The sequence below is a fragment of the Myiozetetes cayanensis genome, unplaced genomic scaffold, assembly GCF_022539395.1.
Source record: "Myiozetetes cayanensis isolate MyiCay16 unplaced genomic scaffold, myiCay2020 scf6-25, whole genome shotgun sequence".
In the NCBI taxonomy this organism is placed as follows: Eukaryota; Metazoa; Chordata; class Aves; order Passeriformes; family Tyrannidae; genus Myiozetetes; species Myiozetetes cayanensis.
Window position 1 is genome coordinate 34,480,523 of NW_026087853.1, and position 26,271 is coordinate 34,506,793.

At 44.7% G+C, this 26,271-nt stretch overlaps 1 protein-coding gene across 6 annotated transcripts in view; it reads left to right on the forward strand.

Moving 5' to 3' along the window:
• RGS6 (regulator of G protein signaling 6) overlaps window positions 1-26,271 on the forward strand; it is a 278,005-nt gene that overhangs the window by 217,020 nt on the left and 34,714 nt on the right. For all 6 annotated transcript variants that reach the window (XM_050336209.1, XM_050336207.1, XM_050336210.1 and 3 more), the window contains 2 exons: window positions 3,167-3,292; window positions 14,175-14,361. In XM_050336209.1, coding sequence (XP_050192166.1) covers window positions 3,167-3,292; window positions 14,175-14,361 — 313 coding nt within the window. The remainder of the gene's footprint in view (window positions 1-3,166; window positions 3,293-14,174; window positions 14,362-26,271) is intronic.

Consider the following 26,271-nt stretch of genomic DNA (forward strand, 5'->3'; position numbering starts at 1 on the left):
ATGCTCTTCACACTGCCCTGTTTGGAAAGGTAGTTGTATGTCTGTAACTTTAAAAGGTTTAAGTACATAGCTAAAGTTTATCACTTGTGTTTGTGAATTATTCAGCCCTTCCACTTCCATACGGCTTGATGTATGGCACTCTGTAAGTCAGGTAACGGATGTTCTCATACCTCTCAAGAACACACACAGTTTCAGGTCTAGGAGCCTACAGCTATAGGATACTGCTAAGATATACTTGTTCCAGCACATCTCCTTTGATGCTTGAGAGCCTGCTCTCTGCTCCTCACCAGCTGCAGTGCTCCCGCCCTGCTTGTGTCTTGGAATCTCGTGAAAGATGCTGCTGGCAGAATAGGATGGATTATAGGGCAATGGGCTTTCCCGCTGTGCTGAAGTGGATTTGGCACAGGAGCCAGAGGAATGTCGCTCACATGTAATGTGTGAGACTTGGCAGGTCAGAATTATAGTAGATCGATAAAGTGACTCTGTTGTTCTCCTGTTGGTGAACAAGCTGGGTTTTCTCTGGTATGGTGTCTAATAGGTGGAAAGTAGGAAGAATGACTGTAGGACTTTCAGTGCCTTGCACTTCAGAGAGTTTCTCAAAAAAAACCTAAGCAAAGCACTGCAATGGAGATCATATTTTACCCATGTGATGCTGGTGCAAGGGAAGTCTGGTCTGTGTCTACATCTCTTGCCATTGCTATCCACAGCCCTCACAAAGGGGCTAAAATTGTCCTGCCTGCCACTGCAAGTCTCACAGAAGGTTTGAATGGAATCACCATGCCGCATATCACCTTCAGTTCTCAATCACATCCTGTGGCGAACTACTGCAAGGGCGCAGCAGCTTCTCCTAGTGTTTAGCTGCCGCCATTTGGCACTCAATCCGAACAGGGAGTTAGTTCACTTTAGCTGATCTTTGATAAGAGAATACTAAATCTAATTCTGTCTGTTCTTGAATAGTAATTTAAAATGAGATACACTATTGGTCCAAGAAAGCCGATTCATACTGAAGGAAAAGGGGAAGTTTTTTCCCTGCTTAAAAACCATGTGGTCTGTGATGTGAAAGATGTTTTCACCTGCTTCTCTGGTAGTCACAGAAATCCATTAGTTCCCTAACCTCTGCCCTTCTTCACGTAGTTTTAATTTAGCATTTCTCTTTTAGTTAGTTCCTCTGATTTTCTCCATCCTCCCTAGCAGGGCTAGTACCAGATACAGCTCTTGCAAAATACTGCTCTGCAGAAACCCTCACCCACAAAGTAATCCAGGCATCCATTATTTCTGCATCTGTTGAGGTAGCTGCAAATCCCAGAAAAGATGTCTATGTCCCTGAAGAATACAATTAACCTGATGTCACAGCCTTTGTAGGAATTTAAAACAAATGCTTGGCTTCTGCTGTGATTTCAGAGTTAAGGAAGGTGATTCTCCTGCCGATGAAAAAGAGAAAGTTGTATTGTTAGGAGATGGAAGAACAAACAGCTCTGTATTTCCATTTTATTCTCTATTGTAAGAGAACTCACTGCATCTGCATCTAGTTGCAACTTGCATGAATAATTAAATGATCCCCGCGATCCCCTTGTGTTGCCTGTGAAGCTGTTTCCTCAGTTAGGAGAGCAGAGCCCTTGCACAGGAAAACAAAGAGCCTCTCACTTCTGGTGGTAAGGCTGGCTGCTGAGTATGGGCAGCCCTGCACCACTACAGTTCATCCTTCATGGCAATCAGGACTTGGGAAATGACACGAAAAACATTCAATTTTAGACAGCACTTTGGCCTTTTTTTTTTTTTTTTTGTACTAGAACATTGTGCAGCATCAAGAAGAACAGCTACAGATCTCTGGATTCAGCGAGAAATTCCCTGAGCTTAGCTTATGCATGGCTCTGCACAAACATGGCTTTCATGTCGCAATGCTCAGGCTGGCTCACTTAACAGGTAGGCTAAGGCATCTGCACCCTTGTCTGCAGCGCTGCTGGCTCCTGGGTGAGTGCAGGAGGAGCCATCCAGAGTGTGCTGCACTTCGACTGAGGACATGCCTATCAATTCTGCTTAGCCTTTATACCAAGAGGAAATCAAAGCAGGCATTTTATTTACCCCTTTGGCTTATTTGTCTTCAGCACAGATCGCCACTGTCCCCTAAGGCTCCAGGATTAGGAATCGCTGTGGACATGACGAGACATGTAGTTTAATAGATATGTACTGTTAACAATGGCTCTACTGTCACAAACGTGAGCAGCTGAGCTGTATTTTAATGGGTGTCTCATAGTATGACGCCATCACACCAGAAGCTTTCAAACACTTTGTGAGCCCAGATTACGCTCTGATGCGGACTGTCTTTTAGGATCCTTGTTGTGATTCCCATGCACCACCTCTCCCCACAGGCATCTCTGCAACGTGTCTGGCAATTCAAACAACAGCTTATGTAAGTTGGGTTGTGTTAATAAATAATTTAGGAGAAAGGTTGTTAGTGATTTTGGGTGCCTCTGCATCTGAGTGTCCCAGCTGAGACACAAAATAGAAGTCTGATTATTGTGGAGAGTAGGAGGAAGATGCTTTTTAGTCTTCCAAGACTTAAGCATGCAAAAATCAGAGGCACTGAAAAATAATAGACCACAAACCAGGAATAATTTTTAGAAATCTTGTCTGCGCTGCTTCTTAGTGAAAGTGCTTTTTTAATGCAAATGGGGATCTGAAAATCTGAAGCCAGTTCCAAGTGACCAGCCAGCACTGTGTGGGACACAAGGAAATGCTTTGGAGCTCACCAGTGGCCCAGGGAATACTGCTAGAAAATTTCTGCCTTGGCATATAAGAAATCCTAAGGTACATTTGAGGACATACGCAAGAAATGCATAATGAATAATCATTTGAGTATGGAATGCTGTTCTTTATATGAAACCTACCAGAAATTACTCTGAAAATCAAATTATTCACTGTCTCTTTTATGTATGTAGCTATGTATGTAGCACCCAGATAGTACAGTTGCTTTAATGATGACCCTGGTCTTTATAACTTTGTTATGTTATTTGCTAACTTGTATTTCTGCAAAACCTTGAGAAAAAAACAACATCTCATCTGATAATCTTCCTCCCTTTGCTGCTTAGCAGAAACAACAGCAGCTGCTTGGACAGCAGGCAGAGATGCACATTCCATCTGTTTTTTCCCTTCTCTTTCCAAACAGCAAAGAACCTAGTCAGCAGCGTGTGAAAAGATGGGGTTTCTCCATGGATGAGGTGCTGAAGGATCCAGTAGGACGAGACCAGTTCCTTCGTTTCCTGGAATCAGAATTCAGCTCAGAAAACCTGAGGTGAAAGCTTTTTTGACTTGAACTAAATAAATGCAACCAATACTTCTCTCTTGCATAGGTGAAATGCAGTGTTTGGTCTATCTTGAACTGCTAAAAACACCCATTTGAATAAAGTTGAGAATGGAAGGATTTGGCACATAGCACTGCTATGGGTGCCTACACTAGACCTATATAAGTAATATCAGAAACAGTTTTTAGCAGAGCCAGTGTTGTCAGGTATAATATGCAAAGGCTTGCAAAGTTGAAATAATGTGATGAGACACAGCATATAGCTATTAAGCCTCATAACAATATATAGGATTTACATGTGTATTTGTGGCAACGGTTGTGTGAGGGAAACAGTATAGTGATCATGTGGCTGAACACTGTTGCAGTACTGGCACTAACTAAATCAGGTTTGCAACATCTACTTTTAATTCCAGCGCCTCCTAACTATTCAAGAGCTTGAGTCACCTTAAAAGCATTTGGTCTGTGTGGGAATTCTGAACAAGGTAGAGGTTGATGATACTCAGTGGATCAGACTCTTGCCAGCACGTGACAAAAAGCCCGATTTACTATAAGGGTGATCCATTGGGCAGTAGCAGGAAGCTGATGAGCAGCAACAGCAGAGCAAGCAAGGGAAAGCTTGAGTTGGTGTCAGCACGCCAGTCTGTGCTTTTGTACTCATTTGTGGAATCCTTAGCCTGCTCCTTAACTGAGGTAACAGAGGTAATGGAATTTGACTGCCCTAGATATGGTGGTATCCAGTAAAACCCACTTTTTTTATGGAGTCTGAATTAGGTGCAGAGGCTTTGTTATGGTGCTGTGGTTCTTTCTCAGTATATGGTACAGGGACCAGTTCTCATGCTTCCTTTGGGGCAGTCCTGTTCCAGAAGACTGAGTGAGCAATGGCAGGGATGGCCAGAGAGCTTTGGTAGCACTGGCAGAACTGTGCCTGCTCCTGGGATGCAGAAATCTGCTGTCAACTGAGCATGAAGTCAGTCAACTGACCATTGTATTTATCAGATTTGGGTGTCAAAGGGGAAATACGAAAAGCATGCCAGCAGCTAAACAGTGAAAACTCAATGCACTTTTATATTTATTGATTTTAAAAACCTGAAAGTTAACCAGTAAGATAAACAAGGGAGTGCTACTAATTACATAAATGAGCTTGGAAGTTTATTGTTGAAAAGGTACTGAACTTGCATATGCTGACTGCACTTACGTACAGTGGTGCTCATTTGCAATTAAATTGTAGTGAAGTGCAAAATTAATATACTGTATTAAAGTACTCCTCAGATGGGTGTTCTGAAGTATATCTGGGGTTGTGCCAATGAAATCCAACAGGTTTTATGACTAGCGGGTGTCCTCCACATTCATCCTACTCAAACAAATGAAGAAAGTTTCATTATGAGAAGGCAAACATGTACCTCCCTCGGTCAGTCGGAGCTGTTCCTCCTGCTGATGTTCATTCTCTTTGGTTTTGAGATGGCTTGTAGTGAAGGGAGGTGGCAAGTCAGCAGGCTAGCATAGAGAGGTTAAATCCTGCATCCTTTGTGGAAGACACTGGTATCGTTCTTAGTTAATATGGGAACTTTGCTATCGTTCTTAGGGTATCTTTATTGTGGTATCATGGTATATCATTATCATCTAATACTGGATAAGCATTAGCAAGGCTGCTTAAAGCTTTAAATAACAGAATGCAAAGGCAGAAATATTAATTAAGTAAACTGGAATAAGGATTGTTAACAGTGGTGCTAGAGAGAAGAAAGTAGCTCTGTAGGGTTCAGGTGAAGCAAAGAAAGCTCCTAAATTCTCATTAGGAATGTGTGGCATAAAGGAAAGCAACTGGATGCTTAAACATGCAAGCAAAATCTAAGTTAAACTTAACAGCAAGATTGGTTGGTATCTGTCTCACTTAAGTTTACAGCTTGGAAGCATACACTGTCTTCTGTATTATCCAGGCTCCATTTAGAGAGAGACAAGAGAAGCCAAAGAAGAATCAGTGAATCACCTGGGAAGGATTTGTTTCAGTTTTAAGTGGAAACAAAACTAAAAGGACCTAAATTACTCTGTAAAGCACTTGTCTCTTTTTACCATAAGCCTGGGGACACAGATTCAGTGACAGTGTCTGCATGGTAGACATCTACAGTGAAATGAGATACGTCCCGTCCAACTCTGGGAAGCTGTAAGGAACTTTCTGAGGGCACAGCATCTGGCACCTTGTTAGAAAAAGGACATTTGTAGTTAGTCTTTTAAGGACTCTCGCCCCAGTAACTATCCAGAGATCTGTGAACTTTTGCAGATGGGAGTGTCAGTGGGATCTTCATTAGCACCGGCCGGAGCCCTGTAGGGCCCTGTGTTAAACTTAAGGCACATGAGAAAACCTAGAAATTCCTGGTAGGACTAGAAAAGACTTCATGAAGTGTGTGCTTGAGAATGCCTTGAAATTAATGTAATTCAGTAGTATAGCAAGAGGACCAAATTCTGCTCTTATACCCAGTGGTGCAAGTCCCAAATCACAGGGCTGAATGTGGTGGGGTATTTCCATATTTTCCTAGCTGAGAAAAATTGGTCCCGGTGGGGGTCTCGGGTGAGGCATTGCAGCAGACTAGACTCAATGACCTCCCAGATCTCCTTCCAGCTGTGTTTCTGTGTTCTAATAAACTTGCAGGATCATGTCCACCAGTCTCCTGGGCTCGGCTGAGCCCTGCAACTTACTTATTTACTGGATGTCCATTATTTATGTGAGAGCAGGAAAGCCAGTCAGTTGGATATTTTTCTCTCTGTTTTTGTTTTAACTCTTTTCCTTTCCCTCTTTTATATCTCCTCTCAGTTGCTATCTTTCATCCACAATTTGTTTTGACTCTGTTGATTTTTGAAGTACCTAAAATATAGCAGACAAAATTCCAAGCTGGAAAGGGAAGGGGAAGAGAAAGGGGGAGGAAAGGTAAAAGGAAAGAAGGAAAGGGCATCAGAGAGTTATTATACATTTTTTATGACCTGGGAATCTCCTGGGATATCTTGAGATTTCTGAGATGTTCATCTAACTGGTGGATTGATTCCCCACCCTCGCCCCACCCCCCCCCAACTTCAAAGAGTGTCAGCTGGAAAGAGAAACAGCAAAGTGGGAATATTGTACATGGGAATTTCACTCAAAGGAAAAGGAGACTGCACACCTGTTTATAGACCTAAATGGGGAACACATGATGCTTTGTGGGAATGTGCTGTGGAGCTCGTGGTGCAGGGATGCAGGCGGTCTGGGCCTTATTGATTGTGAGCATATGTTGAAAACGGAGTTAGCCAGAATGGAATTTTACCTGCAAGAAAAGTGTTGATGTCTTTTCATTCATTTCATGGCTAGGCTTCGCGAACGAAGATTTGAAAGGGCTCTACCCACGCTTGCTACAAGCGCGCTGATGGCTAAAAAGGCCAATGCGAGATAGACAAGTCCGGTTGCAGAAGGCACAGCAGAAAGACTCCCCAGGTGATACAGACAAGACGCGATTCTTTCTGCGTTGTCTTTTCTCCTCGAGAGTGATCCTGCGTGTGTTCTCAAAAGCAGCAGCAGCGTTATAGATGCTGTGTCTCCAGGCCTCCCGATTGGAGGCCAGGGTAGACCAATGGTGATGATCAATATGGCCAAGGATGAGGGATTGTTTCAGGGAGTCCTTGAACCTCCTCTTCGGGGCTCCTCTCTTGCGGCAGCCAGTGGCAAGTTCCCCATAGAGTACGATCTTAGGGAGGCGGTAGTCCTGCATCCTGGAGACGTGCCCTGCCCAGCACAGCTGTGTTCTCAGCAGCATGGCCTCAATGCTCGTGACTGCTGCCTGTTCAAGGACAGACGTGTTGGTCACATAGTCAGTCCAGTGGATGTTTAGAATTGTGCGGAGGCAGCGCTGATGGAAGCGTTCTAAGAGACGCAAGTGGTGCCGGTAAATGACCCATGATTCGGACCCATACAAAAGAGTAGACAGTACAACAGCTCTGTAAACACTGATCTTGGTACTTTTCTTCAGGTGTTTGTTTTGCCACACTCTTTTATGGAGTTTACCGAAAGCTCTGTATGCCTTTGCTAACCTGTTGTCTATTTCTGCATCAATCTTACCGTCTGAGGAGATGATGCTACCCAGGTAGCTAAACTGCTGGACTGATTTGAGTTCTGTTTCACCAATGGTGATATGGGGATGATGGGAGACTTCCTGAGGCGCAGGCTGGTATAAAACTTCTGTCTTCTTCAAGCTGACTTCCAGTCCAAACAGCTCAGCAGCCTCTGCAAAGCAGGATGTTAGACGCTGCAGAGCTACTTCTGTGTGAGCAACAAGGGCGGCATCATCAGCGTAAAGCAGCTCACGGATAAGACAATTGTTTTTGTTCTTTGTTTGGTTTTGTTTTATTTGTGTGGTTGTTTTGGGTTTGTTGTGGGGTTTTTGTTTGTTTGTTTTGGGTGGGGGGTTTTTGTTTGTTTGTTTTTGTGGGGGGTTTTGTTTGTTTTGGTTTTGTGGTTTTTGTTTGTTTGGGTTTTTTTGGTTTTTTTTTTTGTGGGTTTTTGTTTGTTTGTGGGTTTTTGTTGTTGTGGTTTTTTGTTTTTTTTTTTGTTTTGTTTTGTTTTGTTTTGTGGTTTGTTTTTTTTTTTTTTTTTTTTTCTTTCTTTTTTTCCCCCCTCTTCCCTTCTTCTTCTCCTAGTGTCTTGAGGGGTGCTCAGGGCAAGGAAGTGTCCCTGGGTTAAACTGTAGGAAGCTATGAAGGAAAAGTTGGGAGAGCAGGGCTTGACCAAACTATTTCAGTACGCCCTTATGAGGTTGCGAGCTGTGCTGGCGGTGGCATATGCCTCCGGTAGGGTCTCCCATGCCAGACAGGTCAAAACTGAAAGGTCAAATGTGTCCGTGGGCAGGATGAGCTCACTAGCCTTCCGGCAGTCATCCTAGGAGAAGGACAACTCTAATTTCAAACCCGGGCAGATGGAGCTCGTTTAGCCCTGTAAGGCCATCCATCCAAGAGAAGGATACTCTAATCAAACCTACGCCCTGAGGACCTCACTGTCACCGTCCAAGCTTGCTAGGCCCTGGCAGATGAACCTCAGGAGTAAAGGGTGGGATCAGTTCTGCGCAAGCTGAGCCTCACCTAAAAAATCCACTGCGCAGGCTCTAGGGTTATACCCACACTTGTAAAGTCCTGCAGCGACAGGTGAGGGACGAAACGGCAGGTGATAAGGTGCACTGGAAGCTGCAGTCCTAACCCTGCATGCAGGCGGTTCAGGACATTGGTCGCCTGAGTCTGACCCTGGAGATGACAGACTCACTCGGCAGCATCCTGAATGACCAAGCAGCCTTTTCCAAGGAGAGCACTGCTTGCTCCACACGGAGAGGGGCCTAGAAAAGGTGGCCTAACCAAAGCTCATCTCCATCCTTCACCTGGTTGGCTAGCCGCGGCCAACAGGCACCTTCTGATGCGGTCAAATAAAGATTAAGAGCAAAAGGCACACACCTGCCTCCAAAGGTGTACTCAAATTATCACTCGCATGCTGGAACATCAGAACCATGCTCGATACTGCAAACAGTGGCCGTCCTGAGCGTCGCTCCGCTCTAATTGCCCATGAACTGTCACGACTCAACATCGACATCGCTGCTCTCAGTGAAGTTCGTCTTCATGAGGAAGGCAGCCTTAGAGAACATGGTGCCGGTTATACACTCTACTGGTCAGGTAAACCCAGTTCTGAAAGGCATCTCTCAGGAGTTGGCTTCATGATTAAAAACTCTATTGCCTCTAAACTCGAAAATCTGCCAACTGGTCATTCTGATCGTATCATCTCCCTACGCCTCCCACTACACAACAAGCAACATGCTGTTCTCTTTAGTATATATGCCCCAACCCTCCAAGCTGACCCTGCTGAAAAAGATAAATTCTACAACGACCTACGCCACCTTATCCAAAAGGTTCCTGCAGATGATAAGATCATTATCCTTGGTGATTTCAACGCCAGAGTAGGAAAGAACTCTGAAGCCTGGAAAGGAGTACTAGGCAAGCATGGTGTTGGGAACTGCAATGATAATGGTCGCCTTCTGCTAGAGTTTTGTGCTGAGCAGCAGCTTACCATCACCAACACTATCTTTCAGCAGAAAGATAGTCTGAAGACAACCTGGATGCATCCCAGGTCCAAGCACTGGCACCTCATTGATTATATCCTGGTCAGACAGAGAGATATCCGCGATGTTCGTCACACCCGCGTGATGCCTAGTGCAGAATGTCAAACGGATCATCGTCTTGTGCGCTGTAAACTTAACCTCCACCTTAAATTCAAACCTAAAAAGGGCAGCATTCCTAGAAGGAGACTTCAAGTTAACAGTCTTCAATCAGCTACAGTGAGGGACAGATTCCAGGCAAATCTTCAATCCAGGCTCAAAGTTCATTCCACAGACTCCTCTCCCGAAGCACTTTGGCAACTTATTAAAAGTAGCATTCTGCAGTCCTCTGAAGAATCCTTAGGGTTCTCCTTCAAGAAAAACAAGGACTGGTTTGATGAAAACAATCTTGAGATCCAGGAATTGTTGAGGAAGAAGAGAACTGCTCACCAAGCCCACCTTGCTCAGCCATCTTGTCATATAAGAAAAGCAGCCTTTCGACTCGCATGCAGCAAGCTGCAACAGAAACTTCGTGACATCCAGAACAAGTGGTGGACCAATCTAGCGGAAAAAATCCAATTATGCGCAGATACAGGTGACTACAGGGGATTCTATGAGGCTCTGAAAACAGCCTACGGTCCTACACGCCAGGTTCAAAGCCCATTACTCAGTGCAGATGGCCAAATGCTTCTCACAGATAAAGTTTCCATCTTGAATCGATGGTCTGAACACTTTCAGACCCTCTTCAGTACTAACCGTGTAGTTCAAGACTCAGCATTGCAGTTCATCTCACAACAACCCGTGAAAACTGAACTGGATACCGCCCCCACCATGGGAGAAACTCTTAAAGCAATACAGCAGGTGAAAATTGGCAAGGCAGCTGGGGTTGACGGAATCCCACCTGAAATCTGGAAGTACGGTGGCCAAGCACTCTGTGCTAAGTTTCATGAATTTGTGGTGCGCTGCTGGGAACGAGGTGAACTACCTTCAGACCTTCGTGACGCTGTCATCGTCACCTTGTACAAGAGGAAAGGAGATAAATCAGACTGCTCAAATTACCGAGGTATTACTCTGCTCTCCATTGCTGGTAAAATCCTTGCAAGAATTCTGTTGAACAGATTAATACCCACCATAGCAGAAGATCTTCTACCTGAAAGCCAGTGTGGTTTCCGAGCCAACAGAGGTACCACAGACATGGTATTTGTTCTCAGACAACTGCAAGAGAAGTGCAGGGAACAGAACAAAGGACTCTATGTTACCTTTGTTGATCTCACCAAGGCTTTCGACACTGTGAGCAGAAAAGGTCTGTGGCAGATTTTGGAACGTTTAGGATGTCCTCCCAAGTTCCTCAAAATGATCATCTTGCTTCATGAGGACCAGCGCGGCCAAGTGAGACATGGTGACGCACTTTCTGAGCCGTTTCCAATAGCCAATGGTGTGAAGCAAGGCTGCGTCCTTGCACCAACTTTATTCACAGTCTTCTTCAGCATGATGCTCCAAAGGGCCACGGCAGACCTCGATGATGAAAACGGTGTCTACATTCGATATCGTACGGACGGGAGCCTGTTCAACCTAAGGCGACTGAAGGCCCACACTAAGACCTTAAATTGTCTTATCCGTGAGCTGCTTTACGCTGATGATGCCGCCCTTGTTGCTCACACAGACATTTGTTTTGTTGATGTCTTACATGACTCCTAATGGCTACAACTTGTTGCCAATTTCTTTTTTTCCAGGTTTCATCAGGAAAGGAGTGGTTCAGGCAGCGAGGAGAGCTGGTGTATTAAGTAAACACCCCCACACACACATCCCTCCTCCCCCAAGCCCCTAGTTTACTGAACAAAAAGCGTTTCCCGAGCCGTTTCCAGGCGCTGCCCGAGCTGCCGCCGCGGTGCCGGGCCCGGGCAGTGCCGCGCCGGGCGGCTCCGCCCTGTCCAGCAGGCGGCGCCGCAGCTCCGCCGCAGGGCGCGCTCAGCGGCCCGGCCGGGCCTGCCAGCGCGGGGCGGCCTCGCACAGCGGCGGGGCTTCGCTCCGCTGCCCAGATCCAGGGAATAAAGGGCTCTCCATCCAGCCCCTGGGAACCGACAGGCAGCAGGAAGAGGGACTTGCACTGTGCATGCCGGGTGCACGGCTTGGGAGAGGGAGAGGGAGCCTGCGGGACGCTTGCCCCCGCACCCACCGACACTGCGGCTCCTTCGCAAAGTCCCCTGTGCCCCAGCACACAACCTCGCTGCAGCTTGTGCCCCCAGCTTGCCCACCGAGGGCAGATTTCTGCCGGTCTTGGCCACGCCAGGCTCACTGTACCAAGGATCTGGCTATTAAACAACAAAGAGATGTGAATATTGTCCCTATCTGAGCTGCACTTAGATTTATGCCTATTATTTTCATTCATTTCCCATCCCAACTGAGATGTTCAAAAGATACTTCTCTTGATGAATGAAGTGAGAACCAGGTTTGTGAATGGCTAGAGGTGCAAGACAGGAGGTGCAGCAGATACTGACATGGAGCTACTGAGGCAATGAGAGGAGTGAGCTCAGATTCCAGCCTCAGATTGGAGACTTGGTGATTTCACTGTCAAACCGGAGAGACCATGTCCTCCCTCAAGAAGGGGCTACAACACTGCCCTTATCTTGTCAGTTGTTCCTCAGTCTCTGGAGTCATCCATATTTTGCCTCTTGATCAGGTTTTAAAATAAATACTTTCGAAACATACCCTCTCTGTCTTGCCCTAGCAGTCTTTTCACTGAGGGACATCTGTGAACAGCAGTGACCAAGCATTCTAGAGTGCCCTGCTGGGGGGCAGAGCAGGCATACTGAGGTTCAGGAGCTCTCTATGCCTTTAGGGAGCTGTAGAGGATAAAGTACTGCTATGAGATGTCTTCTGCAAGTGACAGCAGTTAATTACAAGCTGGATGAGGCTGGAATGGTGTATGCCACTGACAACACTAGGACATCATATTATCAGCCTTCACCAGACCTTACATGCTGTTTTATAAAGGACGAAGAACGTGTGATCAGTGCTGCTGTTCCCTCTGTGCAGATAGTCCCTGTGCCAGCCCTGCTCTGCTTATAGAGCACCTGTGGAGAGGACACACAAGGACATTTCAATTCTCCCCTGCCCTGTGGAAGAGGTGTCTATTGGAAATCTGTCTCCTACAGAAGGGGAGGAGGCAATGCAGGATCTTCTGACTCCTTGTGAACTTGGGTTGGGCTTGCACTTCAGAAATTGCAGGAGTGATTCAGGGAGTGCATTTGCACTTTATAATTGAGCAGGAATTCCAGCGCAGTCATTGTGTGTCTGCTCATTTCCTGGACAGAAATACTTGCTTTTCTCTTTTAAGTGCTGTAAATCCCATCAGAAGCCCTGCTTATGCATTGGCTTCGGCATGATTCCTTATGGCAGAGAATTTGCCTTGGAGTTGAAGCTGTGGGGCCGGGTACCCCTCTTTGATGTTCCTTGATTTTCAGATACCAGCTATAGTGAATAGCTTTGAAATTTTTAACAAGACAAAACTCCCCTTTGCCTTGAAGAGGACATCCAGCCTTGGGCATGAACTCACAATTGCTTGCAGTAAAAAGAGCTTGTTCTTGTTACTGTCAGGTTGGTCTGGTTGGTTGGTTTTTAGATTGAGCCAAATGGTTATTAAAATGGATGGTGCTCCTGTTCTGGCAAGCTGTCACTTCACAGCGTTCCCAGTTCTCTCACGAGTGTGCTTTCCCAGCCCGCCTTCCCGGGTCCAGGGGCAGAAGATAAGCCAGCAGAAAACATTCTCTCTAGCCAAATGTTTGTCTGAAGTGTCCCAGCTACTCTGCAATGATTAGCATCTTTTCTCCTATGCCTTTTCTACATTCACATGTTTCCATTGCATCTGAAATTGAATGATAAAATATTTTCAAGTAACGGAAGCCACATACGGCATCAGATTATTGCACTGTGGGTGCTACTCTTTACTGTCTGCATGCATGTGATAAATGGGGTGTCACAGTTCAAATAACAAGGCAGCACACCAGGTGTGCCTTTTTTTTTTTTTTCCTAGGATAAAAGACATGCATGTCACTCTTGCAAAAATATTCTCTGGCCCCTTGATTTCACAGGTCAAGATGTGGATTATGCCCTTAGCCATCAAAGAGATTATCTTCTTAATGTTTATGAACTTATTTTAGTCCGTAAGCATGGCCTAGTCAAGAAAATTGGAACGTGGCCATGACAAGATTCATCTATGGGCCCCTTCCAACTCAGCATATTCTGTGATTCTGTGATCTCTTCCCATGGCATCCATCTGAATGCTGGTCAGTTTACAAGTAATATAAAAAAAAAAAGTTTTCTCCAAGTGCCATTGCTACAACTTCACATTGGAAATTATATGCATATTAAGTTTGTTCTGCATTTTGCATCCTCTCTGGATGACCGGTCCTGCAGGCAGGAATGGCCAGCACACTGGCACATTGGAGTGGGGCTGTGGGAGGCAGAACCTGCTCCCCTCCTCCAGCTGCATGGCTCTGGAGGTTTCCTGTTTGCATACCTAATCTGACATTTCTGCAGGAGCACTTTGAATAAGAACAGTCACTGTTCTGATGGTAGTCACAGTGTAAGGGGCTGGTGTAAAGTACGTCACACTTTCCCCCTAAAATCATGCTAAATGGAGAGTCTTCTGTGAATTCTGATAGGTGTGAGATTAGGTTCTTTGTCTGTATTTTGGGACTCTGCCCAGACTTATTCACACAATCTTACCTAGCTTTCTATCTTTTTCTCTTTTCTGCCCTTTTAATTTTTGCCTAGTACAGGTTTTGGTTGGCTGTCCAAGATCTCAAGAAACAGCCTCTACAGGAGGTAACCACCAGAGTGGAAGAAATCTGGCAAGAGTTTCTAGCTCCTGGGGCCCAAAGTGCTATCAACCTGGATTCCCACAGCTATGAGAAAACAAGCCAAAATGTCAAAGACCCAGGAAGATATACATATGAAGATGCACAGGTTTGATTTTGGTTTTATGGAACTACTCTCATTTTTACTGTGATATTCCACTATCATACTGTCACTGCTCACTTGTAAGTAAAGGAGATGCACAGTTTGAAGTGACTTTGAGGATATCTATTCAAGCTGGGTAAATGATATTTTCGTTGAATCTGTGTGTTACAACAGGCTAATGCTCCTCTGGGAACAAATGTTCCAAAATGTACAAGTCTGTGAGGCGCTACAAGCTGGAGCTATGTCTCAGAAAAATCAAAGATGAAAGAGTTCAGTTTGTCTCTCTGTACTCCCTGTCACCAAATTCTGACGTATTTACAGAATGGCTGATATCATATAAAAATCCTGGCTAATACTCTTTTTCTATCATTTATTTACTTGTAGATAATTATATTCCCCCATCAAATCCCAAATGCAGCAGCTCCCTGCAACACAGCAAGAAATTTGTCCACCAGACAATGCCTTAGAGTAATGATAGGACAGTAGGCAACACAGTGAGCTTAATCCTTCCCTCCTAAGGGCCCCAGATTTCTCATGGAAAATTTACAGATAAATTGTACAGGGAAAATGCCTTTAGGAAAATAGATAATTTGAGAAAAACTGTTACAAGCAAGGATAAAGCTGCATAACCTTCTGAGAAAGTGAAAATATAATTTTGTAATTGTTAAAAAGGAAAAAGGAAGAAGGGATCATGTGGCAAATATTACTGAGGACACACATAAAAAATATCCTCATCATATTAATTTTTTTCAAAAGCATGTAGTAAAACTAACAGCAAATGAAAAGAATTCCTGTTCTGTTTTTGGGGATTTTTTAATTGGCATTCAAAGGCAGTTCTTCAAAATACTCCACTAACAAAATATTTCCATCTCGGGGGAGACGTTGTGGACCACTTATACAAGGTTAGGCAATGAATTTTTCAAACCAGCATCATTTACTGTATTTTCCCGAATGCAGTCTTGCTCCTTCGGGCCAGAATAGAAGGAGTGTATGCAAAGTTTTGAGGAGATACCCTGTGAATATCAGGCAACTTAAATGTCCTTTTTAAGCTGAGAAATACAGGACTATGAAAACATTCTGACTAAGATGTATTCTTTGCTTGGCAGTATAATGAGCAAGAACTTCTTATATCACCTGAAAAAAATAATGATGGCAAAATGCAGGGTTGAGCAGATAGGTGAATAGTTGGGGAATTGATTTAATTGGTATATCGAAGTACTAAGAGTAAGAAGGATATTTAGACAATGAGTATTTAGTTAGAGGAAGACACAGAGGACTTAGGCTTGAACTAATCAGTTCACAATGTAATTGCCATTCAAAGGGAAGTTGATAAAATCAAGCTGGAGCCCTTGCAGTTAAACTGCAGTTTTAGATCTTTGGGTAAATTTTATTTCAGGGGATTTTTATGCTGACATATGTCCTCAGTTCCTCAGATGTTGTAGTTCATGAACACAGAAGTATCAGGCAAAGGTAGACCTTCAGACCCAGCTATGGTCTTCTTGGAGACTGAATCTATGCCAACAGAGGATAGCACAATGGAAGGTGAGCCCAGTTACCTTCATGTGCAGTGGACTTCTGGTAACTCTCCAAAGGCTAAGCAAACTGTTTGTGACTGCTTGATCAGACAGCTGAGAAATCTGTCTAACGAAAGCAGGAAGAAGCAGGGCACTGCTGAAGGATGTAGTGCCCTGACAGAGGTGGAGCAATATTGACTTTTACTGGCTCATCCTGGAGAGGGGACATTTTTGTTTGCACATCCACTTCACGGAACCCAGTGTAGGTCACCCCAGCACACTCTGAATCTCCCAGGTACTGTCCTGGTGTCTCCCCCAGGTCACCCCTGCCACCTTGGAGGCTCTTGTCTACAAAGCTGCAGCGGCTGCCTTATCTTGGCACCCTGGCACCAGGAGCCCATGGGAGCTCCCACACATCCTACATTTCTAGGGACTCAATCAGAAACAACCAGTCAAAACACTCACAGTTGGAGGGAAAATATGAGTGTTGTCCTGTCCTGTATAGCTTTAGCACAAAGAGGAAAACAGCTGAAATGCCCTTGTAAATAAAGAACAAGAAAAAATTTAGTTTACTCAACAGCACATTCTTTGAATGCCTGCAACTCTGAGACACTAAGAGGAAAGAAAAATATTGGCTGAACTAAAAAAATTAAATTGTTAGTCCTGCAGTGAAAAAACAGGTGAAGGTGATGTAGCGCTCTAGTCCTGACTTGAGAGACCCACAAAATGCCAATTCTGTATAAAAAACTCTGAAAATGAACACATTGCTGTACTTGGGAAGGGGAGGGTGTAGCAGAGCACATTGAGGTGAGCAAATACATTATCACAGTAAGTTGAAAGCAAAGAGTTGTCTGTTATCAGGTGCTTTATCATTGTGCCTTTCCATGAAGGATTTACATTTTGTTTCTGTGTCTACATGGATGTGCTTCTTCGCACAACCTGGGCTACAAGCCCCAAAGAGCTCTCCCAGATGCTGCTTGACCATCTGGTAAGAAAAGTAGCCTAGAAGAGAACAGGGAGAAAAGGGGTCTCCAGGCAAACATTCCTCTCACTTCAAACCTCTTTGTCCCCAGGCCACTAATTGTCTGAAAGCAAATGGTTCCTCTGTTTAAGAAGACCTCGTCTCCAAATCTCAGTCCTCAAAGGGCTCCAAATCCAAACCTGAATTTGATATGCATTTATTATTTCAGACAGACCTCTAAGTACCACAGAAGCAAGCGTTTGTTTTGCCGTTTTCCCATCTCAGCTTAAGATACTTGCCCTGCTGTGTGTCCCTCGCTGCTGCTGCACTCTGCAGTCCTGCACCAGGTCTGTGCTTGCACAGAACTGTCTCTCTTGCTGTGTCTCCCACATGTGACATTGCCCATCCCGTGCCCTGCTCAAGCCATGCCAGCACGCCTGGGCTCTGTGCTGTTCTGGCTCAGCCTGCGCTCACCTCCCCCAGCTCTCCAGTTTGTTGGCGTCCCCCATCCTCCAGCAGCACAGCACTGCTCCTAGCTCTGTCCTGACCATCAGCTCTGCCAGCTCTCTTGATCTGCAGCACCTTTTGTCATTTTAGTGCTGGGCCCCTCCAGAGGGGAGCCTACCAATTTAGCTGATTATTTTCTGCTCTTAAACAACTGTCCTCTGAGTAAAATATTACAATTATCAAACCGTTTTCACTGGGGAGTAAAGCAGCTTTTAATACAAGGGGCACCGTCAGGAAAGGTCAGTTCAATTAAACAGTGAAGTACTTAGCAAGATGTAAGCTCCCACAGGAGTTATCAGCATCATTGAACAACCAATGTGGGGCCCTGCAATATGAAGCAGGCACCACTAGCTCTGGAAAGTAAATAGGTTTGGGTCCATCTGAATGGCCTCTTTTGGCTAATGAAGCTGCTGACAGCCAGAGTAATTCATCTTTAACATGGGAATGTAGAGCTGTGAGTGTGACAATTATGGCTTATCTGTACAACACGTTATTAGTTTTTTAACCATTCTCTCTGTACCCTCGTCAAGCATCTCCATACCTCCCCTGAAATGTCTTTCTCCCTTCAGAAAGTCGTTAATTCTTTCCTCAGACCCTTGGCATTGGGAGCTAGTATCACAAGAATGCATTGTGTCTCCTCATAGTAACCTTTTTTGGGACATTTTGTCTGTGTTTATTGGTAGGCTTCAGAGCCAGGTATACTAGAGTAAGGTAAGGTGTCTTTGGAATTGCTTTCCTGTTTTCTTTGTTTATTTTTATTCTTTAATTAATAAAACAGTTTTAGATTGACATTCCTTTACCTGAACTAATCAGCTAATGTTTCTGTGAAGATGATGCAGGGAAATTCAGTTCTAATCAAGGCTCAGTTAGGGATTTTAACTGTACTTTGCAGATCCTTGGCTAATTCCAGAGCAAATTTAGACCATAATGCCAAACTCAAAGCAGCTTAAACCACAAATGTACCTGGCCCGGATATTAATCGTAGAATAATTTGAGTTGGAATGCACCTTTAAAGTTCATCTAGTCGAACTCATTGCAATGTGCAGAGACATCTTCAATCAGATCAAGTTGCTTGGAGTTGCTCAGTCCAACCTGACCTTGAATGTTTACAGGGATGGGGCATCCACCACCTCTCTGGACAACTTGTTCCGGTGTTTCTCTACCTTCATTGTAAAAAATTTCTTCCTTAAAGGGAGTCTGAGATTTGAGATCAGGGCCCAGTTCATGCTCTCAGCTGTCCCAAGTGTTGGTTCAGTTTGTTCTGGACTGTGATAGAGGTACAAGTCCTTGCAGGATTCATCAGTGAGAAGTCATCATGCTTTCTGGTTTTGTCAGAAAGCTGGGAGTGTTGACAGAACTTGATAGGATCCTGTTGAATTCAAAACCAAACTCCATGTTTAAGCAAAGATCTCTTGGAATGTCATTTTCTACCAAGAAGGGAAAATGAGGGGTGGCTTTCCTTCTCCTGACTTTGTGTTTTCAAGCATGCACAGGATGTGAAGGCAAATATATAGAGTAGTGTGTGCCTGGTGCCTATTCAGTGGGCATACAGAACTCTTTTTGTAGGTCTTGAGCAAAATCACAGCATGGAAAGAAAATGTGAAAATATTCATTGTGTGTCTGCATCATCTTTCATGTAAGAACTTGAAGAAATCTTATTCCTATTTTCTTAAAGTTTCACCCAGTCCCCCCAGTTACATGCATGCTTGTAAAGGATGGTGACTAAGGATGGAGAATCAGGGTAACAGCAAAGCAGCTCTGGTTGGCAGTGCAGGCATCCAGCAAGGGGCTGTGGGGCAGACCCAGGTGCTCTTCCTCAAAGGGGGGCTCAAGTCCACCTGAGCCAGTGCTGCTCAGTGCTGCTGGCACCTGAGCTATGGGGAATTGAAAACACTGCTGCACTGCATCAGTATTTATATGTGGATGGTGTGCCCGGGGTTCCTGGAAGCTTTTGACATTCTGGACCTTCCTGTGGAGGTTAGGGAGTGCACAAAGACTTGACCTTTATTCTCTTCTCCTTTGTTCTGATTCTGTGGGACTGGAGCAGAAAACCTATCCTTACACTGCACTCTAGTTGTCTTTGGTTTATGATGACTCTAGAAAACAGGCAAAGTCTCACAGTTGTGTATTTGTTACACTTAAAAGCAAAAATGCAAGCTCCTTCCTTTGTGGATTTCACAAAACAACCTACAACCAAACAGAATCTAAAATCCAGAGCCCCACAGATACAGCCAGAAGAACATTCAGGTGTCTGGAGCAAAACCAGGAAGGTGATGGCTTATGTGGTGTGTCTGATTCTGCACAAAGCAGGAAACAAAAGACTTGAAGCAGAGGTTTACATAGGAGCAGATACTCTGTGTTATACTTTCCTGGTTTGGTTTGGTTTGATTTTTCTTTTGTTTTTTTTTCGAAAGGTACCTATGCACCACACATCAGAAAGTGCTTCTTTTATCTTTTGCCTTCCATTTTAATTTGTGGTTTAGTAGTCATGTTATATGAAAAACATCTAACATCCAGCCTTTCTGTCTCTGAAGGCATCAGGGATCAAACTACTGTCTATGCTATGCCCTTCTGTCACACACAAGCAGAAAAAGGGACAGGAAAAAGTCACGAGCAAGCTCTCTTCTTGCACACACAGCGACAGAAGGCAGCAGATCTCTCCAAATGAAAGATCACAGGAATGGGGTGACAAGGACAGTTAGCATATTCCCATAGGACAATAGTCTGCCTGTTATTCAGGGTGCTGATTCTGCCAAGCTATCTAGAACTACATGCATGAGTATTAACAGTGCCTCAGTGTGCCTCCAAAAAATAACTTTAAATGGATTATGTGGGAGAGTCTCTAGCTTGCTTAAAAGTTGAATTCAGCACTCAGACTCTGGGACTTTTGTGCCAGTAAGTGTGCATTGTGCTTCTTCAAAGCAAGAAACAACTGCATGTCAGATCCAGAGCAAGAACATTTCCTCTTCATGTGAAGGTCAGGAAGCTGCTGATGCTGTTCTGTTTCTCCCAGATAGGAAATGAAAGTACTTTGCAAGTGCATCCTTTTCTAATCAAGAAGCCAGGACTCCAGGGGTCCAATTCTAATGGATAATGGGGGTATGGTCCCTTCCTGCCAAACCCATGTGTTGCAGGAACACTGTGGTCTTTAATTTTATTAAGGGGTTGTTACCTCTTTAAGTGTTCACACTTCTAATTAAAAATTGAAACAAAAATCCCTGGGAAGATTTATCAGCAATGCATTTCACATCTTCCCTTCTCAGCCCACAGCAGGTATGAATGTGGGCTGTCAGGATGGAGCTCGTTGGCAGTTATAAGATTTCAATACATGTTTGGACTCCAAGAGCTTAAGCTCAATTGTTTAAAGGCAGTCCAAGATGATACAGCAGCAGATATCTTACAGCCCAGATGTTGATGAGGCATGGAAAACTGTTTATATATCCAACTCATGTTCTCTAGGTAGGCATCCAAGCAGGGCTGGTGTTCCCTATCTCAGCATAGCCACCTTTACTTAGAAGCTGTATCCTGCTTGTTTCTGTAGGATTGTATCCTACTCTGTCACCATGACCTATGGGACATAGACTGCCCAACTGCAATAGAATTTCCTTCTGCTGTGTGAGGGATTCTGTTCCTCTCCATAGCACAGCTCATCTTTTTGGCAGGATTTTCTACAGAGAAAACAAAGAGGAAGCTGCAGACAGTCTGCAAGTGTCAGGGTGTTGACCAAAAGGTTAAGTAGTTACATCTCATAGCTGTACCACAGCATACATAGGAGTGAAAACACCATCTTTGTTGCTGCAACTCCTGTATATTGTATTGTTTGGAAAAAAATGCTAGTCTCCCAAGTGCTACAGGAGGTTGTCCCCTCCCCCCAGCCAAAACCTTTTCACTTGGGCTTTTTGCCAGTAGCCAGGATTTGGCCCATATTGAGAGAATCAGCCTCTTAGCCATGATCATTGTTCTCAAAACCTAAAGCTGCTCATATGGTGTTAGACTCCCAGCAGCCCACTCTTGTCTCCCAGGATAGCCCTTGCTATATTTAGGACTAAATCCTCATGCAGTACCAGGCTGACCCCTTAACTGCATGGCGCTCAACAACCCTTTGCTTCTAACCCTCTGCACTGCATCTGCCATGGACCCCCGGCAGCTCTGCCCTCCCATTTGTGTGATTGAAGATGTGAAGCAAACCAGCTGTCTCATCAATTTACAGAGGAGCCATAGCTAAATTTATGTGTTATTTTGTCAATGCGCTTTTCCATGAAAGATTTACACTGTGTTTCCAACTATGTATCTACAGGGCTAAACAAAGGATTTCTGTGTATTACTCAAAATGAGCTCTCATTGCTTACAGTTATCCCGCTTGCTCAGGTTCTTCTTACTATGTTCCTGAGCCTTCAGCCCAGTGTAATTTCATTTGTGGCCTGAAAGTGGTTTTATGCTTTTTAGTTTTGCAGGGAGGTTAGTCTACATTACAGTAAAATTATTCATCTTTTTTTTTCTTTAGTAGCAAAAGCAACTTGGTTGAGTATGAAGCAAATGCACCAGCTAAAACTGTGGGTGTAAATTACCGTGTCCCTTAAATACTTGGGAGTGTAAAAAAAGATATTGCTCAGATTTTCCAGAGCAATTCATGCTTTAGGCCAAGACTCTTATGTGCCTTTTACCAGCCTGAAGCATTTCTTTACCAAACGGGAAATTAAGGAAAGCCTTGCACTGTCACAGCACTCAGAGCTCCCAGTCACCCCTGGCCCTGCTAGATGGCAGCACTGCCGGGTACCACAGAGGCTCCAGGACGGGAGGTCGTCCTGGTTAAAGCAGGCTGGCAGCTCAAAGCAGGCAGTACGGTATTTTTGAGAGGAGTGAAATCCTAAATGCAGGAACCAGAATAAGCAGATCCAGAAGCATTCTTAGTGGGGATTTGGGGACATTAAGGGGAATTGGAATAAAACAAATGTGTTTCTCTGCCTCCTCCCCCCACCCCCAGTGTTTTCGCATCAAGTTCAGGGCAAATATGAAGGTCTTTTCTGCACTTCTTCACTTGCCTCATCTCAGCTGAGCCTGCTATCAACTACTTTGGCTTCCAGAGCTGGTGCAGCAATTTTTCCTGCTTTCTGTAAAGTACATTTTAAGACCATCAGTTAGGCTAAATGCAGTTGATCATAATTGCTCCTAAAAAATGTTGCATTCAGTTGTGGCACAAGTAACTGCTAAAGAGGAGTAAGTCTCCTTTCCTTTCTTTGTCTTTTTGGAAGATCCTGGTGGTGGTGTGGTAGGGGGTCCTGCTGGTCAGACAGGATTCCTGAGGATGAGCTAGGAACTGTACAACAGAGTGAACAGGACGTGTCTCCAACAATCCTTGGATAGTAGGTGTTGCTGACTGTAGAGTGTGCGTGTGCTGGCACGGGTTAACCTCAGCTCCTCTGCCACAGATGTCTGTGCAGAGTGGAGGAGCCGACAGACAGGCACTAGGCTGCTGCCAAGTCTAATTGGAAGGTGCAGCAGTCACACACCATGTGCTCAGAAAAGCTTCTCCCTGTTTTCTCCTTCCCCACATCCTCTTTGTGCTATAGAGACAGCTCTTTCAAAAGTCAACCCCAGGCAAGTTCTCAGCTGGCATCTGTTGCCATCCTTCCAGCAAAGAACACAAGGCCTTTACTCAGGCACCAGTCTCTCATGGAGTAAATTCCTCCCCAGTGCCCAGCATACAGGTAGAACAAACATTAACATTCATTGCAGTATGCTGTTATTTATTTAGTTGTTTAATCTGCTGCTTTACATTGCTTGTGGGCTTTTCTTCTAATGGATTTGTCTGACATGCTGCAAATCTCCCTTGCAGTTGGCCAGAGGGGTGGCTCCTGGTGCATGCATGCTTGCAATACAAAAGAGTCTCCAAATCAGCTCTTACTAGTTAATACCAGTTATTGATGACGGGATAAAGGAGTGCTCCAAAACAATCCAAAAGATTTTAGTGGGATAGCTACAGCAAGAAATGACCAGTCTAACCTTAGTTTAAACCCCCCAAGAATGAGCTAAAAATCATAGAATAGAATCATAGAATCATTAACGTTGGAAAATACCTCCAAGGTGATCGAGTCCATCCTTTGACCGGTAACCACCATGACAACTAAATCATAGCACTAAGTGTCACATCCATTAATTTCTTGAACACTTCCAAGGATAGTGACTCCACCATCTCTCTGAGTAGCGCATTCCAATGCTTAACCACCCTTTCAGAGAAAAAATTCTTCCTGATGTCCAATCTGAACATCCCTTGGTGCAGCTTGAGGCTGTTTCCTCTTGTCCTGTCATTGGTTTCCTGGGAGAAGAGGCCAATCCACATCTTGCTGCAACCTGCATTCAGGTAGTTGTAGAAAGTGATAGGGTCTCCCCTGAACCTCCTTTTCTCCAGGTTGAACAATCCCAGCTCACTCAGCCTCTTCTCATATGACTTCCTCTCTCTACCCTTCAGCAGTTTCGTTGCCCTTCTCTGGACACACTCCAGCACCTCAGTGTCTCTGTTGTAGTGAGGGGCTCAAAACTGGCACACAACTCGAGATGCAACTTCACCACTGCCAAGTACAAAGGGACAATCAGTTCCCTCGTCCTGCTGACCACACTATTTCTGATACAGGCCAGGATGCCATTGGTCTTCTTGGCCACCTGGGCACACTGCTGGCCTGTGTTCAGCTGGCTGTCAACCAGCACCCACAAGTCTTTTTCCAGCCACTCTTCCCCAAGCCTGTAGCACAAGTGACTGAAGTGCATGACTTGGCACTACGCCTTACTGCACCTCATTCAATCAGCCTTGACTCATCTATCCAGCCTGTCCAAATCCCTCTGCAGAGCCTTCCTGCTCCCACCCAATCTGGTGTCATCTGTGAACTGGCTGAGGGTGCACTCAATCCCGTCATCTAGCTCATCTATAAAGACATTTAACAGGGTTAGCCCCAGTACTGAGCCCTGGCTGACACCACTAGTGACTGGCCACCAACTGGATGTAACCCCATTCACCACCACTCTGGGTCCAGCCATCCAGCCAGTTTTTAACCCAGAAAGAATGCACCTCTCCAAGCTATGGGCTGCCAGCTTCTCTAGGAGAATGCTGTGGGAGACAGCACTGAAGGCTTTACTGAAGTCCAGGTAGACTACATCCACAGCTTTTCCCTCATCCTCTAGGAGGGTCACCTGGTCATAAAAGCAAATCAGCTTGGTCAGGAAGGACCTGCTTTTTCTATACCTGTGCTGGCTGGCCCTGATCCTTTGGTTGTCCTATACATGCTGTATGATGGCACTCCAGATAATCTGTTCCATAAACGTGCTAAATGGGAAACCTGTGCTTGAAGTGAGCAAAGAAATTGCCATTTCCTCTTATTCCCCCCTCATCATCTAAAGCTTGCAGCTGTGTTTCAGCACAAACAGGGGAAAATTTATATCAGCAAGTTCAAATTTAAGGGCTTTGTAGAGTCTAGCTGGTATTCAGAGTTCAAGAGAAAATTGTGCTTGGCTTTCACAACTTCCAAATGTCCCAAGCCTGTCATAAAATGTCATTGTGGGTAGGATACAGGTGAGATTAGGAATGGGTGTTTAACCACTAATTCTCCTCTTGTCTCATATATACAACTCAGAGGGAAGAACCAAGATTTTCTGCTAAAAAGAAACATTCTTAAGAGAGAACATGATTCCTGGGATATACCAGGCCCTTTGGGCAAGTCAGGTGTTTGGGATTTTTTTATTATTCAGTTTTTATCCCCCATTTTTCTTGAGTGTTCCCAAGGTCTTGCTTATCTGGCAGCAGTGCCCTCCCCAAGGTTATTGTGCTTTGACTGTGAGGGGGAAGAGAAACCTGAGATCACATAGCAGCACATTGATTTGAAGGAGGTGCAGCTTTGAGGCAGTTTCTGCTATCTCAACCACCTCCCACATTCCCGTCTGGATTGCAAACTTTCTTTATTTTTTCCTTCCCCTTTCCCCTCTTACCAGGGAAAATTTACAAAGCTTGTCCTTCATCTCTTTCCAAAGGTAATGCTTGTGGAAGGAAAATAGTCAAGAGATGCTGAACCTCATCAGGGTTTATTTCCGTGCACTTAAGCTGTCAGCTGTAAGGAGTGGGATTCCTCTTGATTTCACATAAGTGTAGAAACTAATTTTTTCTGTGATTTACCTGGTTGGTTCCTTTGTTTTCTAGAAGGGTCAACATTTTCCCCTTTAAAATGTACTGTTTGTTCTCCTTTATATCATGCAATGGTGACGGAAAATGAAATGGTTATGGAATGGTTATGCTGTCTGAAGTGTAACTCGTGATAGAAAACTAGTTACAGAGAATATGCTCAGTGGACCTGGACATCCCTCAGCACTACTGCATATTTCTTCCCACCATGTAGGGGATGTGATTAAGGTGCATAAAACACAAAAGGGGTCTGCCTTTTTTTCAAGACAAGATGCAAGCAGATCCCATTGCCTCTGTTGACTTGGTTCAGGAACTGGGAAACAACAGTCATGGGGAAGTTTGACAACAAACTTGCACTGCTTGCAGGAATCTCTTAAGGGAAGTGTTTGCTTCCTGGAGATGAAATCCACTGTACTTACAAAAGCAAGTTCTTGTGTCACCCTCCATGTTAGACTGACATTTCCAAACGTACATCTTATTGTCGCAGGGGAACATCAGTACAGCCAGCACTCATCAACAGCACGTTGGGTGAGGGACTGAGTGACCGGTCAGCTCAGAAAGCCAGCTCACCAGGGCTCGCTCTCACATGTCAAGTCAGTCCCTGTCTCCACGTGCAGCTGCCACTGCAGTGGCCTGAGATGGCAGCTTGCTGCTCAGAAATAGCTGGCAATGCTGCAGGGGAGACCAGTGGGACACGTGATGCCTGTCAACTTCTGGCTAAATCTTGACAGACTTATTTTTTCTGCTTTTTATCTGACTTTATAAGC